Below are 15412 nucleotides of genomic sequence, written 5' to 3' on the forward strand. Positions count from 1 at the left end.
AGTTCTCTTTTAAACCCTGTTATAGTCCTAGCTTTCACAACCTCCTCAGGCAAGGAGTTCCACAGGTTGACTGTGTGCTGAGTGAAGAAGAATTTCCTTTTATTTGTTTTAAACCTGCTACCCATTCATTTCATTTGGTGGCCCCAAGTTCTTATATTATGGGAACAAATAAATAACTTTTCCATATGAACTTTCTCCACACCACTCATGATTTTATATACCTCTATCATATCCCCCTGCATCTCCTCTTTTCCAAGCTGAAAAGTCCTAGCCTCTTTCATCTCTCCTCATATGGGACCCGTTCCAAACCCCTAATCATTTTAGTTGCCCTTTTCTAAACCTTTTCCAATGCCAGTATATCTTTTATGAGATGAGGGGACCACATCTGTACGTAGTATTCAAGATGTGGGCGTACCATGGATTTATATAAAGGCAATAAGATATTCTCCGTCTTATTCTCTATCCCTTTTTTATGATTCCTAACATCCTGTTTGCTTTTCTGACTGCCGCTGCACACTGCGTGGACGTCTTCAGAGAACTATCTACGATGACTCCAAGATCTTTCTCCTGATTAGTTGTAGCTAAATTAGCCCCCATCATATTGTATGTAAAGTTGGGGTTATTTTTTCCAATGTGTATTACTTTACATTTATCCACATTAAATTTCATTTGCCATTTTGTTGCCCAATCACTTTGTTTTGTGAGATCTTTTTGAAGTTCTTCACAGTCTGCTTTGGTCTTAACTATCTTGAGCAGTTTAGTATCATCTGCAAACTTTGCCATCTCACTGTTTACCCCTTTCTCCAGATCATTTATGAATAAGTTGAATAGGATTGGTCCTAGGACTGACCCTTGGGGAACACCACTAGTTACCCCTCTCCATTCTGAAAATTTACTGAATTTAAATTTAATGAATGGAGAGAGTTTAACTCAGAACTTACTCTCAAGATGTGCTGGGGCTTAAGAGTGACTTCAGGCTAGCAGAATTTGGAAATGTAATAAATGTAATTCATGAAGTGTATGGACTATAGGGAACCAAAGTCCTTGACCCTTTTCCGTGTCCAGTACTGTATCAAAGTAACCACTTTGGATAAACTAATCCACAGGTGCCGTCTTTCCAAAGTGCTCGCCCCCTGGTTCTGACCCAGGCTCCATCCCCAGTCCACCCAAGGCCCCCACCCACCCCACCTTTTCTCACCCCATCCCCACCCCACCTCTTCCCACCCAATTCCACCCCCTCCCCTGAGTGCACAGTGTCCTCACTCCTCCCTTTCCCTCCCAGCCTCCTGCATGCCACAAAACAGCTGTTCACGGTGGGCGGGAGGGAGGGGGAGGTGCTGCTCCATGGGGCTCACTGGTGGGCGGGAAACGCTGGGGGTGGGTGGGGGGAGCTGATAGGAGGGCTGCCGGAAGGTGCTTAGCACCCACCATTTTTTCCCCATGGAGTCGGTGCCTATGAACCATTGCTGGGGGAAGGAGACAGAGAATGTGTCATTTTTCAGAAGCAGAGGCTAATTTGCTGATGTTGCAGCATCAATGCCCTGCATTGTCATGGAAGAGACCAAAGTTCAGTTATCGTCTTGTCCTTTCATTTTGTTTTCAAGTGAACAAAAATGATCCAAGGGGTTACTATGGCAAAGCATTAGAAACATGTTAGGCATTTTCTTCCTCAGTGCCTTTGAGTAGAGTATCCATCTCCAGTATCTATGCACAGCTTCTCCTTGTATACAAATGTACATTTAAAATCACTGAAGGAATGTACAATATACTTAAAACAATAGAAAAGCAGATGCCCGCAAATTGAAAGGTTTTCCTGCAAAATGTGCAGAGTGTACAGTAATGGCCAGATTCTTCCCAAATCAAAGCCAATGGGAGATTTACCATTGATTTCAGTGGGAGATGATTTGGCACCCAATACTGCAAGGAACTTTAAGCAAGGATCAGACCAACTTCTTTCCAAACACAAAAAGAAACGATTCATCATATTTGTTGAAACGGAAGATCCATTCAATTATTTTTAAATGAAAATATCTGAATTACCTTTGATAAAGCCCTTCTGACGTCCTCCTGATCCTTTAAAATGGAGTTGGTCATAGTCACGTTGTCAGCATTCTCTATGACTTTAGTTACTGCCAATTTCAAACTCTGATATTCTTTCATCAGATCAACCAGGATGCAGCACTGCTCCTGTCTGTAATGGAAAATAGCTGTGTTGAAAGAATGGTGTTCATTCTGATATTTGTGAATCCAGGAGATGTGACAGAGGCATTTGTCAGGGAGAACTTCCCCCGGAGTGGCCCAGGGGAATCAGGTTAGAATGTTAAAGCAGCAGGATCTATGTGGTTATGTACATAATCATCATTATCACTTATACAGCACTCTTGATTCATCAATCTCAAAGCACTTCACAAAAGAAGGGTCCCACACTGCCATTAAACAGGCAGGGTATCTGAACAAAGTGACTTTCCAAAGGCTACACAGCAGGTCAGAGCTGATAGTACAACCCAGGTTTCTTGATTTCCAGTTCAGTGTCTTACTCACTGGACCATGCTGTCTGAAAACCACAGTGCCATGTAGCTGGCTTCTGATTGTGCATTTTCAACCTCTTGTATCAACTAAATTAAATTCAGTGAAGGATTTCAAGCTTCTTGGTTAAAAAGGAAAAAGTAGAAATGAAGGTTGAAGAAGAGGGAGACCTGTCCAGCCTTGCTGATTTTTCAGTCAAAATATTTCCTTTCTTACGTTTAAAATATCGTTTCAAACGCCTCTGGCTTGAGACATTCACCTGGAAATGGGAACAATTTGCTGCTGAAGCCAGATCTTATGATTTTATTTTGGATTTCCCTGCCTAGACAGGGAACTTCAGGTTCAATAGAAGTTTTCAATGAATTCAAGCTCTTCACGAGGAGGAGTAAGACAGAACAGGAAGCCCATATTTCCTTTATATAATTTACTTTGTTATAAACAGTGTTCCACTGACAAAAGGAATTTGAGAGCCACAGGTGGCCAAGTGTGAAAGACGGTCACTTCTGAGTTCATCTCCTTCTCAGGAGCATACCAGAGAAATAATCGTGCACAGCGAGGTCCCCACTGGCTTACAGCAAAACTAATAATCATATTAGTTAAAAACCGAGAGTTAAAATTACATTTCTTCCGGTCAGAAAAGACTCACTAAGAAACTGACTTTCAGGTACTTATATGGTTCCCATTACAATTGTATCTGACCAACTCACAGTCTTTACTGTATTCATCCTCACAACACCCCTGTGAGATAGGGAGGTGCTGTTATCCCCACTGTACAGATGGGGAGCTCAGGCACTCAGTGACTAAATGACTTCCCATATAGCAAGTCTGACACAACAGGGAATTCAACCCAGGTCTCCTGAGTCCCAGTCTAGGGCGCTAGCCACCAAATCATTCTTCCTCACTGCCATAGCTGGGCTGTAGTTGGGTGAGTTAAAGGGAGCTAAATAACCCAGTTACATAACTCTGACATAGCTCTACCTCTGACTTGCTGTTTTGTGTGTCCTTGGGTAGGTCATTTTGCTGTTCTGACTCAATTTCCCCATATGTAAAATAGAAATAAATATACTTCCACAAAGAGATATTATGTGGATTAGTTAGGTAATGTCTTTTCATTGTTTTGAACATGTACATGTTATTATTATTATTATTATTACTATTATTTATTAAGCAAGTAGGTATGGCTTTATATATGTATACTATCTTCAGTTCCGAGCGGTGATGTCTGGCCTCTGAGACATCCCATGGAAATATTCCGGAGCGGAGGAACTGGGGGGCATTGGGGCTAGTGCCCCCACAATGGAAATACTGTGGATGTGGATCTATATTTCCACCTCCGTGTGTTATTCTTAAGTGAGTTATTTTATGCCCTCAGGCTGAGTGGGGCTCCATGGCTGCTGGGAGTGGAGGTGAGAGCAGGACCCAGAGCAGCTGTCGCAGTGGGAGCAGGCAGGAACTGGGATGTTCAGGTTGGGAGCAGCTACCCCGGCAAGAGAGACGCAAATCTCCAGAACCCCCCTCCCAAACTGGAGCTGGTTGCCCCCTCCCAAAGGATCCCAAGTCTTTGTAGCTCTCCTCACTCCCCATACAGAGCACGCACCCTGACTCCTCTTCCTATTCCTAACACCCCAACCTCCCCCACTGTCCCTGACTTTTCCCACTCCCCATGTCGAGCAGCCATCCTAACTTCCTCCCGCTCCCCAGGTTTAGTACAATGCTTTGTGTGTTTAGGTCTCACTATTCACCTCTGTGCCTCCATTCAAAGTGAGCTTCCACCACCTTATCCATGCCTTTGCAGCACATAAAATAAAGATGAGGGGCAGGTAGTGACCTTGACGAAATAGGTATAAGAGCCTAGTAAATTCAGTCCTTCTCCTCTCCTTTGTTCAGATCTGCACACCTCGTTACCAGATGGATATTGGGAAACTAGAGTGAATTCAAATGAACATAACACCTTTGGTGACTGTGCTAAAGGGACTGACAAAGGATGAAATCTATAAAAGTGAAATGCACATAGCTTGGCAAAGTGCCAGTGTGTATACAAATATTTGAAGGGTGTCAGTACTAAGGAGAGGGAGGAATTTTACAGTATAACCTAGAGTCATATTTGAAAGAGCCTACCACTTATTTCAGCAAAAACCAAACGTACAAGCAAAAAACCTTAAAAGAATGTTAGTTTTCTTTTCAAACAAATGCAAATGCAGTTAAGACTGGGAAAAAGTTACTGGAATATATATTGAGAGAATATACTTATATAGACAGATAGACCGCAGCATGCCCTGCTGAGTATTATCTAGCAAATGGCTTGAGTTATGATTTTACTCAAAACATAATCTTGAGCTGGGCTGACTGCCTAGAGGGTGGTGCTACATGCAGACATAGAGGAGACTTAAGCTCAGGAATAGTTTCAAGCCAGTGGAAGATTGGCATGTTGCAGAGGTAGCATACAGGGAAATAGTGCATTATGTAAATTCTAATTACATAGTAATCATGTAGTCTTAATGGAGATTTCCTAACTTTCCAGCCATAGGGTAAGTTTAGAAAAGCAAAAAAGAGCACATAATTAATATGGATTTATTAATTAAATCATGTTTGTACAGTACTCCTAAGATATCAAATCATATATGATTGCTAGGTGGTATTATTGTATACTGGAGTTGATGTGGCAAAAGAAATAATACTCAAATACCTGAGCTCTCGTCCTCTACCAAAAAAAAGATACTCCTTCTCCCTCATTTTAAGTATATCCAAAATCTACTTACTTTTCATGGATTAGTTTCTTGGTATCCTCCCAGGTAGCTTCCAAACGATTTATCTCTTTGTCAATTTCAGGCGCTAATGTTATATCTTTCTGGGCCATTTGTTTTGCTTTGTCCATCAACCACTGCAGTTCATGCTGGTGAGAATTCAGTTCACCCTCCAGTTGGTTAAAGATCTTTAATCTGCAAATGAGAAGAGTGGTTACACATTTACTTCTTAGCTTCACTGAAAATGAAATGAGAGCGAGAAAGGGCAAGATTGCATATAAAATACATTTGATGGTCAATTTTTGGCTTTAGATGTAACAGTGTGAATCTGGGACAACTCTGCTGAAGATGAAGTTACACTGGATTGATGCTGGTGAAACTAAGATCAGAATCTAGGCCTCTGTGTTTCTATAACCACACATGCATACGCCCCCTATCCTCACTTCCCACACAAAGTGAACTTGGAAATATTCTTCTAGAATTTTAGAATCCCTTTTAAGTAAGTCTCCTTTATAATCTGACAGTTTATTACAGTTAATGGGTTCCATTCATGCCCTGCTAATGTGTGACTATACAATCTGCAATGTCTGTGCTAACGGAAGCAGTTTTTGTACTGCCACTTTACAGTATGGATTCTCTCAGGATAAAGCAATTTTTATTGGCAGGGATTTCACCATGTGCTTTTCCTGAGAAAGAGCTCTGAGAGATGTGCTGAAACAGAGCACCTGCCGAGTGTTCTGGATATGCCCTCTCTTCTGCCAGACTGCTCACTTTTGGAACTGTGCTGGCTGGCTCCACAGATTGTCTGTAACTTGCGCCACTGCAACCTTTTCCTCTGCAGACTTTCTACCATTGGAGACCTAGATCTCCCAGGAGTGAATTTAACCCAAGGAATAAAATGATTATTGAGTAGTCTAAGTCATCAAAACATCTAATACTATGGAATACAAGCCAAAAAAAAAAGGCACCAAAGATCAAGTACTTCCTAAGATTCGTGTTTTTACCTTTGTTGTAGTGCCTGAAGTGTTGGCTCCTTCAATCCTTCTTTGTCAGCTCTTTCCTCAATATCTTCAATGCTCTTTAACATCTGTTCTTTACGTTCCATGAAAGACTTCTGTAAGGCTCCAAGGGCTTCTGCTTCACTCTGCTTGGTTCCCAACAGATTTTGGACTGACTCCAGTTCTAAACATAGATTATCAGCCACAGCCCTACAGGATGTCCTCTGCTCAGAACTTCCATGTCTTAGATGATATTGGGCTTTTGTAAGGGCTCCATCCAAACTGATTGCAGCAGGTGGTAATTTGTTAATATCTTGAACAACATCCCTCAGTTCCTTCTCCAGCAGTTCTGATTTTGCCTTATCCATGTTTCTAGTAGTCTCTACTGTCTGCCTCAGGTGATGAAGCACACTTGATGCAGCAGCATGTAACTCTAGGAACACCCCAAGCTGATTCAGAGCCTCTTGTCTTCGTCTGGTTATATGACTGGCCTCCTGGAAGAGCTGGAAGCAGTCATCAGCCTTCCCCTGTAGCATGTGGTGGTCCTCTGGGCTACTAAAAGAACACAGCTTTTCTACGTGTTCCCTCAGACTTTGAAGTTCCTGTTTCTTGCTTTCCACTTCCATAGAGTGGTCCTTTTAGAAAGACAGGAAACAAACTGAGTTTCCATACAAGAGTTCAGAGAGAAGTCTTGACAAAAGAAATTAAGCTCATCCATACAATTATTACTAAATAGAACCCAGTAGGAACAATACTGCATTGCTGATTTGCATTAACCCAATCAAAAAAGTGAACTGTGTAATATGGACAATCAGATTTCCAACAGGTTAAGCAGCTTCATCATAGTTTTAGCTGCATGGTCTTTGGAATGCACTGTGCATGGGATGCTTTTCTTTATATTTTTGAATATTTCAACGGGATAGCTTACCTGATTGCGGCATACAGCTGTGTGCTGATCAGCTGTGTTTATCTCAGAAGTGGCTTGCAATTCACCAAGAAACTGGTTAATCCAGTCTGAAAAACTGAGCAGCAGTTCATCAAACTCCCCATGTTCAGCAACAAGAGACTGAAGGAAACTGATCCTACAGGATATCAGGTATAAAAATGAAAAGTTAACTTCAGTGTGAGTGAGTCACTGTGATTAATCAAAACCACAGCTGACTAGACAGTATTAAAATACATTCCAGGTGAGAGGAGAGAGAGAATGAATGAAACTCATGGGAGCAAAGGTTACAGGAATGGGCCAATGATCTTAAACTTGAATTTTCAGACATAACAATTCTGTTTAAAGTAACTTCAAGCAAGTACACTTTAGGCTCCATCCTGAAAGGTGCTGAGCAATCTAGAGAGATGCTCATCCTTTCACAGGAGTACTCAAGATTAAGCCATTGCATACTAAACTGAAAAAACCCTGCTATATCATTTCCTATGCAGGAGAAGACTGAACGGGGACAAGAAATGCTGCGAGATTTCCCTTTCAGAATTGCATACATATTTCCCTTGAGAGAGCTGACGTTCTCTCTGAAGAAGTAAAATGTTTAGGCTCCAAAATCAGGGGATACTTGAGATCCATGTGTATCCTGAGGAATCCACGGAGACAAGAATATCTCAATGGATTCTAACTCACAGCTGCTATCCACATGACTTTTGCAGAGGTCAAGATCGTAGGGGCTCCCTCACCAGCTGCTAGACCTGGACCTCCCCACAAAAGGAAGTTCCTTCATACTGAGTAGGAAAGCGGGATAAGTTAATGCCAACGTTAACTTATAAGAGGAAGTTCCATGGTATTTGTGTGGGGACAATACTGCCTCCATCACCTGCCCCACCCTCCTCCTAGCACACAGATCCTCAACACTTCCACTGGAGTAGGGGAAGAATGATGTCACAGAGGCAGCATGCTGGATCTGTTGGATTCCCATACTCTCCACTTCTGCGAGCATATGGCCCATAAAACCTAACATTTCCAGCGTTACACTGTAAAGCTGTGACTGAGGCAGGGTATTCTTCATCTGCATTGTTGATTACTATTTTTGAGCATGTAAACCATGTTAGACACACCCTGAAACACATACCTCTTGCTAACAGTCTGTGGTAAAGCTTTCCATCTCCCATCCAGCTCTTTGAACTCTTGTTTCATTGCTTTCACACTTTCTTTGGAAGCTGTTGTGAACAGTGACTCATTTAATTGTAATAGGCTGGTATACAGTGAAGCACGGGATGTAATATCAGCTTGCAAATGCTGGGGAACAGTAGATTGCACGTTTTAGGGTAAATACAGTATCATAATATGCAAGTAAACATGACAGTCTGTAGTCAGCTGGGGAGCGCCAACACACTACTCTGAGTCAAGACTCAGGTATGACCAAATCTTACAGATGTTCAGGGTTTTTAGGACATCTAGGCACTCAGCAAGTTCTCAGTACCTCTTGAAGGGCAAGGCTTTGCATCTTTCTCATGTTCGTGAGCACTTATTCAAACAAGTAGACAATGAAACTGCTTGTGAGATTAAGTGCTCACACAACAGTAATGGCTACAAAATCTAGCCCAGAATTTGGTCCTTGTCACCAGTGCTAGAGCTGTGTGAAAAAAATCACACTTTGGCCTGAACAAAGAAAAACCTCTCCATTCTCTTCAGTGCTGAAATGAAATTTATGTCTTCACTGGATTTGTAAAAAAGAGCTGCTTTTGCCCAAATGTTTCCCATTAGTCCACTACAACACAGAGCACTTGTTCACAGGGGAAAAGTGCCTTAGAGCTGTGTGAAATTTTACATTCAAAAACCCAGTGGAAGTGCTGCAAAATCACCATTTCCATTCTGAATGCAAAATCCCTGCCTGCTTTGCTCTCGGAAAAGTCTTCTCATACATGAAAAAAAATACACAAGTGTGTGACCTAAAGAAAATACAGCCCTGCAGTCTGAAGATCCTGTGGCACTCACCCTGAAGCCCATCAGTCCCTGGTGGGTGGTAGGGTATCCTGTAGCACTCTTCCCCAGGAAACAGCATATACTAATTGCAAAATAAAATTCTTCCTTCAAACCCCCCCTCCAATTTTGCCTGCACTTTGATAAACGCTAATATCTTTTCTATGTTTGTACAGCACCTAGCACACTGAGGTCCTAGTCCATGAATGCGGCTCCTAGGTACTATGATAATAAATGAATTAATAAATAATAATGTAAGCGCTTTCAGTTGAGTGAATCTCTACAATTCACTTTTAGACAGATTGTCAGAGGTCAAATGAGCAGATCCAATCCTAGAAAGCTACAGAAAAGCCAATCCGTAAAAGCAGGTACACTTCTGGGCTAACTTTCAATCCCAAAATTTACCTGTACTGACTGTAATTCACCTTCCAGTTTGATTCTGTCAGCGGAAACGTACTGCTCTGGAGGTCTGGCTGCAGTTTCACACCTCTCTAACCAGTTCCGGAAGATAGATAGCTCCTTCTCCTGCCTAACAAAAGCATGGCATAGAACAGGGATCTCAAATTCGAATCACCAGGAGGGCCACATCACTGACACCTTTCCATATAAAGGTACAAAAGCCCTCCCCGCACCTGGCCCCACCCCCACTGCACCCCTTCCATGATGCCCGGCCCCTGCCCCGCCTCTTCCCACCCCTTCCCTGCCCCCATTCCAAACCCTTCCCCAAAGTCCCCACCCCAACTCCACCCCCTCCCTGCCCCGCCTCTTCCCACCCCTTCCCTGCCCCCATTCCAACCCCTTCCCCAAATCCCGGCCCCAGCCCTGCCTCTTTTCCACCTCCTCCCCTGAGCGCGCAGCTCCCTGCTCCTCCCCCCTCTTCCTGGAAAGCGCTAAGCGCAGCCAAACAGTTGTTTGTTGGTGAGAAGTGCCTGGAGGTAGGCAGAGGAGCATAGACACGGAGCGCTGGGGGGAGGGAGAGCAGGGGGGAGGGGAGCTTGGCGGCCCGCAGGAAATAACTCCAGGCGGGGGGGGGGGGGGCATGAGCTTGATGGGCCGCAGGAAATAACCCCAAGGGCCGTGTGTTTGAGACCCCTGGCATAGAACATTACCGACTCAAGTGCCCCATGTTCTCTTGGACTATCTGCAGAAAAGTCTCTGTATTTGTCAAAATAAAGGAGAGCGGGTTACTCACCTCTGCCACTGTGCTAGCACAGTCTCTAGTAAGGTTTGTTTTTCTTTAGCTCTTCCTAGCAGCTTTTCATATCTCTCCTGTAACACTGTAACCTCTTGAATAGCTTTTTCTTTGCTGGTGACCTTATGGGCAGAGGCTAAGAGGGAGGTCACAGTGTTGTTCAATTTTCCCACAGCCTGGCAGAGATCCTGTTGATGGTGATAAGGGAATAAAAGCCACAAATAGAACAAACAAACAATAACACCCATGAGCCAACTCCTATTCCTCTACAGGAGCTCAAAGGAGGCCACAGAATTGGTAAGGTTTCTCTATACATGAAGGGAAAAGTCATGCACAGAGAGGACTCCTCACTCCCTGAATGGCATGGAGCATTACTTCAGAAGTGCTTGGATTTGATCCATGCTACTCTTTGGGAGGCAGGCCAGGGAAGTGGCAGGAGTGTGGCCAGGACATCAATAACTACCAAGATCCAGTGGCACAAATCCTGCTGAAAGAAGCACAGTATCTGCAGCACTGCTACAGCCCAAGGATCATGGAGTTACTGCATAGGTGCTCCATGACCTCAGAGAAAGGATTCCAACACCGCTGTCCCCCAACAAAGGTCCACTGCACAATGCTTCTTTTCTCATTAGGTCAGAGAATTTGTCTTTTATTAGAAACAAACAAAATAAGCACATCAGACACAAAGGGTAGATAGTGCTTGGGGAAAGAATCCTTGTAAACAATTTTAGGGAAAAACCCAGACAACTATGAAATGGACTGGACAGGCTGTGCTTGGCACAAGGCTTGGTTAGGGGCCAAAGGTCCAGATTCCCTAGCAGCTGCCTAAGGGCTATTCTAATTTACTTTGGCAGCTCATAGCCCTACAGGGTCATTCCAGCAGCTGAGGATAGCTACAGAGTAGGGACACTCAGCCATGCCCTATGTGCTGGAGTGGGGGAAGGCATGAGAACAGTTACAGTGGATATACACTAACTTAGGCAAAGGGAATCCTGCACTAACCAGCTATGCCAGTCTTAGGGCAGTCTTGTAAGTGCCATTAGAACTGGGGCTAAAATGTCTACATGGAAACAAACCAGAAATAATTATAATGATTTTAAAAAGGGAAGACTGACCCCTCCCCCCAACCATCACCACATAATCCTAAAATTGCAATAGCAAAGCACTTCTACCAAATGAATAACAAGGTGTGGGAAAGGATGCAATTATAGTACATCATAGAAGAATCAGTCTACAGTGGGTAACTGAAAAAGAAACAAGAACAGCACAGAAAGGAATGCTAATATTTTAAAGTAAATAAGGATGCAGAATTTGTTCTCAAAAGGTTAAATTATCATGCTACAGTATTCATTAGTAATGCTTAAGCGCCAAGCCCATTATGATTGCTTAACAAACAATAATGGTAGAAACAATAGTAGAAACCTAGCGTATGGCTACACATCCTACATGCAACAATATTTTTTTCCTCATTAAACAGGCCTCTGTTGTTGCTACTATCTACAACTTTTTGCAGTTTAAGGGCTAGATCGTCCTTGCAGATGGCCTTTGCAAGGAGCTGTCATTTACTTCAATAAGAATTATGTACACATATCTGCAAAGGCATTCTGACCAAAGATTTGTATTTATTTTCTTAGAGGAAATAAGAGAGAAGTAATGATGAATGTGTATGTAATATAGAGAGAGAGGTGAACCAAAACCCTGGAGGAAACTCCCTTGAACTTTGGCTTTTTTGAAATCTGAATCCAGATCCAAATTTTGCAAATTATCTGTATCTCTACAATGGACGAAACCCAAACCCAAAAAGGAAACTCCCCCAGAGTTCTAGAAGCTAGAAATCTGGTTCTAAATCTGAATTTTGTAGCTTGAGCCCATGTCTAGTGTGAATAGTCAGAGCGATAAAGGGAAAATAGACAAAAGAAAATCCATTTCTAATCATAGATTTCTATAAACCAGAGGTAACCAACCGGTCGATCACAATCAACTGGCCAATCCTGGAGTCTCTGCCAGTCGATCGTGATCTCCAGCCACTAAAAGTCCAGTGGTGCAGTGGGGCTAAGGCAGTCTCCCTACCTGCCCTGGCCCCACACCACTCCCAGAAGTGGCCAGCATGCCCCCGAGGCCCCGGGAGGGGGGCGGGGCAGGGGCAGGCGGTCTCCATGTGCTGCTCCTGCCTGCAAGCACCACCCCCCACAGCTCCCATTGGCCGGAAACTGTGGCCAATGGGAACTAGGGGGGCAGTGCCTGCGGAGAGGGGCAGCACGCAGAGCCATGTTCCCCCTCCCCCCCCAAAGGGCAGTGAGTGGGGCTGGGCCTCAGGGAAGGGGCAGAGTAGATCCTGAGTTGCACTTAAATTCAAAAAGTGATCTTGTGCGTAAAAAGGTTGGAGACCACTGCTATAAACCACAAAGACAAAAGACAAAATTTCTTGAAATTTCTCCACAGGAACATTCACAGCTATGTGCATTTCTTATCTTTTATTTATGACAATGTTTTAAAAATGAAGAGGAATTTAAAAGTTCTCAGGGCTTGCTTTACACCTTTTTCGCCTCCTCCCCCCCACCCCCCAAGAGTAGGAAAGACTGCCTGACGGGATAGGAGATGTAGTGACAAATCCCACTTGGTTGTGGGACTGAGCTGTCTGGAGACGTGTAGATTTCATGTATTTCCCAAGAGTCTCCTGTGGAACACTGGCCCAAATTTAAAGGCGGTGCCTTTAGACAGAACCCCTCAGAAGGCATGGCAGGATGGGCATTAGTAGCAGTAACGTTGCATGCTCCTCCCCAGGTCCAGTTGCCTCACAGCCCATGGAGGTAAATCAGTCCCTCAACTGTAACTTATTTCTGTTTTCTGTAAGAAAGTCAATATAATACAGGTTCCCTCAATTAGTAAATAAATATACAAGCAGCAATTATGGAGCATGTTTTTACCGTGTGATCTTGAAGAGCTTTGTAAGTATCTGCTGATGAAAAACATGAAGTAACAGGCTCAGCCAGTTTAGCTTCGAATCTAGACACAGCCTGCTGCACCTATGAAATATATACAAAACAGAGGTTTTAAAAAACTGCAGAAAACAAATTAAATGTCACATTTTAAAATTATATGTTTGCTAATAAATTAAGTATCCAGAGCCAACTGCAGTTTGAGGGCCTGACCCTGTGAGGTGCTCTGTGCTTCCTGAAGTTAATAGGAGTTTAGGGCACTCAGCTGCTCTCAGGAGATGCTTAAGCACCTTGCAGGACTGGCCCTTTATGCAAACAGTATTTATTCCTACCTGGTACTGAAGATGGACAATTTCATATGTCAAGTTTCTGGACCTGATTTACTGTTGCAGCATCCAGAAGAATTGTCTTCTGTTATTTTAAAGATGTATAACACTGTATGGTTCTGCGTTATGATTTGTCTATTTCATTACCTTTTAAATCATTTTAAACAAAATTTACCAGTGGAGGATTCGAAACTGCTTAGCTAACTAAAAACAGACCTTAATGAAATCTCTTGTATAATATAATATGTTACTGGAGTAACAGCCGTGTTAGTCTGTATTCGCAAAAAGAAAAGGAGTACTTGTGGCACCTTAGAGACTAACCAATTTATCTGAGCATAAGCTTTCGTGAGCTACAGCTCACTGTAGCTCACGAAAGCTTATGCTCAAATAAATTGGTTAGTCTCTAAGGTGCCACAAGTACTCCTTTTCTTTTTGATAATATGGTACTGTATGTGTAATTTTAGGGTTCTAGTGGGAAACTATACACATTCTATAAATTGTCTATGAATAGTCTATTGAGAGTTTGCAATGTTTACCTGTTTGAGACTTTCTTCATACTTCTGCTGCTGCGATGCATTCCCTGTGATTATTCCTTCCAGACAGTGTGCATGGTCTCTCAGCTCTTCCCAGTACCTTCTGATCTGTGTTAACTTGGCTCTAAGATGCGCAGATTCTCCAGAAGTAACAAACTGAGAAAAAGACAGAGCTTCCTCTTCTAGACTTGGGATTCCATTTATTTTACCATCTATTTCTTTACTAATAACCTAAAATGTAAAGTAATAATAAATTAGCAGCCACAACAGATTTTCAATTGATCAGAATAATCACTTTCTATTTTCCTTCTATTAGTGTTAATAGTAGTCACAGTAATTTTCTTATAAATCAATGTACTGGACAACTCAGAGATCACCCTACACATCTGGTTATAAAAATCCTTATTATATTATCTAAGCTCCCTTTCCTTCTTGGATTTAATGTTGGAAAGCTATTTAAAAAGCATTATCTATGAAAACCAACTAGTGCAGGCTAAATGAAATGTACATTAGTATAAGCAGACAGGATGATATTTAGAATCTTCTGCCCCCTAGAATTGGTTGAATAATTCTGGTTGGGATTCAAGAAGGAAAAATAAACATAACTTAGTCATATTTAAAATTAAGCTTGACAAATAAACTTAGTAAATGTACAATGAAAAACAAACTTGTATTGGTCAGGAGATAGACAATAATCTAATATGAATGTGATGTAACAATTTGCAAGCATGTGCTTTAGAGCAGTGGTTCTCAAACTTTTGTACTGGTGACCCCTTTCACATAGCAAGCCTCTGAGTTCGACCCCCCCCTTATAAATTAAAAACACTGTTTTGTATATTTAACACCATTATAAATGCTGGAGGCAAAGTGGGGTTTAGGGTGAAGGCTGACAGCTCGCGACCCCCCATGTAATAGCCTCATGACCCCCTGAGAGGTCCCGTCACCCCAGTTCGAGAATACCTGCTTCAGAGTGTAAATAGGAGCATTTTATACATTGGAAAATAGGTATTTTCATCTCAATTTTATGATCTCCAAGTATAAATCAGATTAGAAACTTAATTAGGGTGGTTTCAGAGTAGCAGCCATGTTAGTCTGTATCCGCAAAAAGAAAAGGAGTACTTGTGGCACCTTAGAGACTAAGAAATTTATTTGAGCATAAGGATGATTCTGCCTCTCAAACACAGGGTTAAATGGAGAGCCAGATTGGAGTTCAAGACAACATTCTCCTCCA

General features: G+C 42.6%; 1 protein-coding gene across 1 annotated transcript in view; it reads right to left on the reverse strand.

The window, feature by feature from the left end:
- SYNE1 (spectrin repeat containing nuclear envelope protein 1) overlaps nt 1-15412 on the reverse strand; it is a 497076-nt gene that overhangs the window by 277325 nt on the left and 204339 nt on the right. The window contains 9 exon segments of the mRNA XM_043543166.1: nt 2041-2191; nt 5286-5465; nt 6275-6903; nt 7197-7350; nt 8341-8507; nt 9597-9720; nt 10384-10571; nt 13311-13409; nt 14185-14412. Of these exon segments, the coding sequence (XP_043399101.1) occupies nt 2041-2191; nt 5286-5465; nt 6275-6903; nt 7197-7350; nt 8341-8507; nt 9597-9720; nt 10384-10571; nt 13311-13409; nt 14185-14412 (1920 nt within the window).

This window comes from Chelonia mydas, chromosome 3 (genome assembly GCF_015237465.2).
Source record: "Chelonia mydas isolate rCheMyd1 chromosome 3, rCheMyd1.pri.v2, whole genome shotgun sequence".
Taxonomy (NCBI): domain Eukaryota; kingdom Metazoa; phylum Chordata; order Testudines; family Cheloniidae; genus Chelonia; species Chelonia mydas.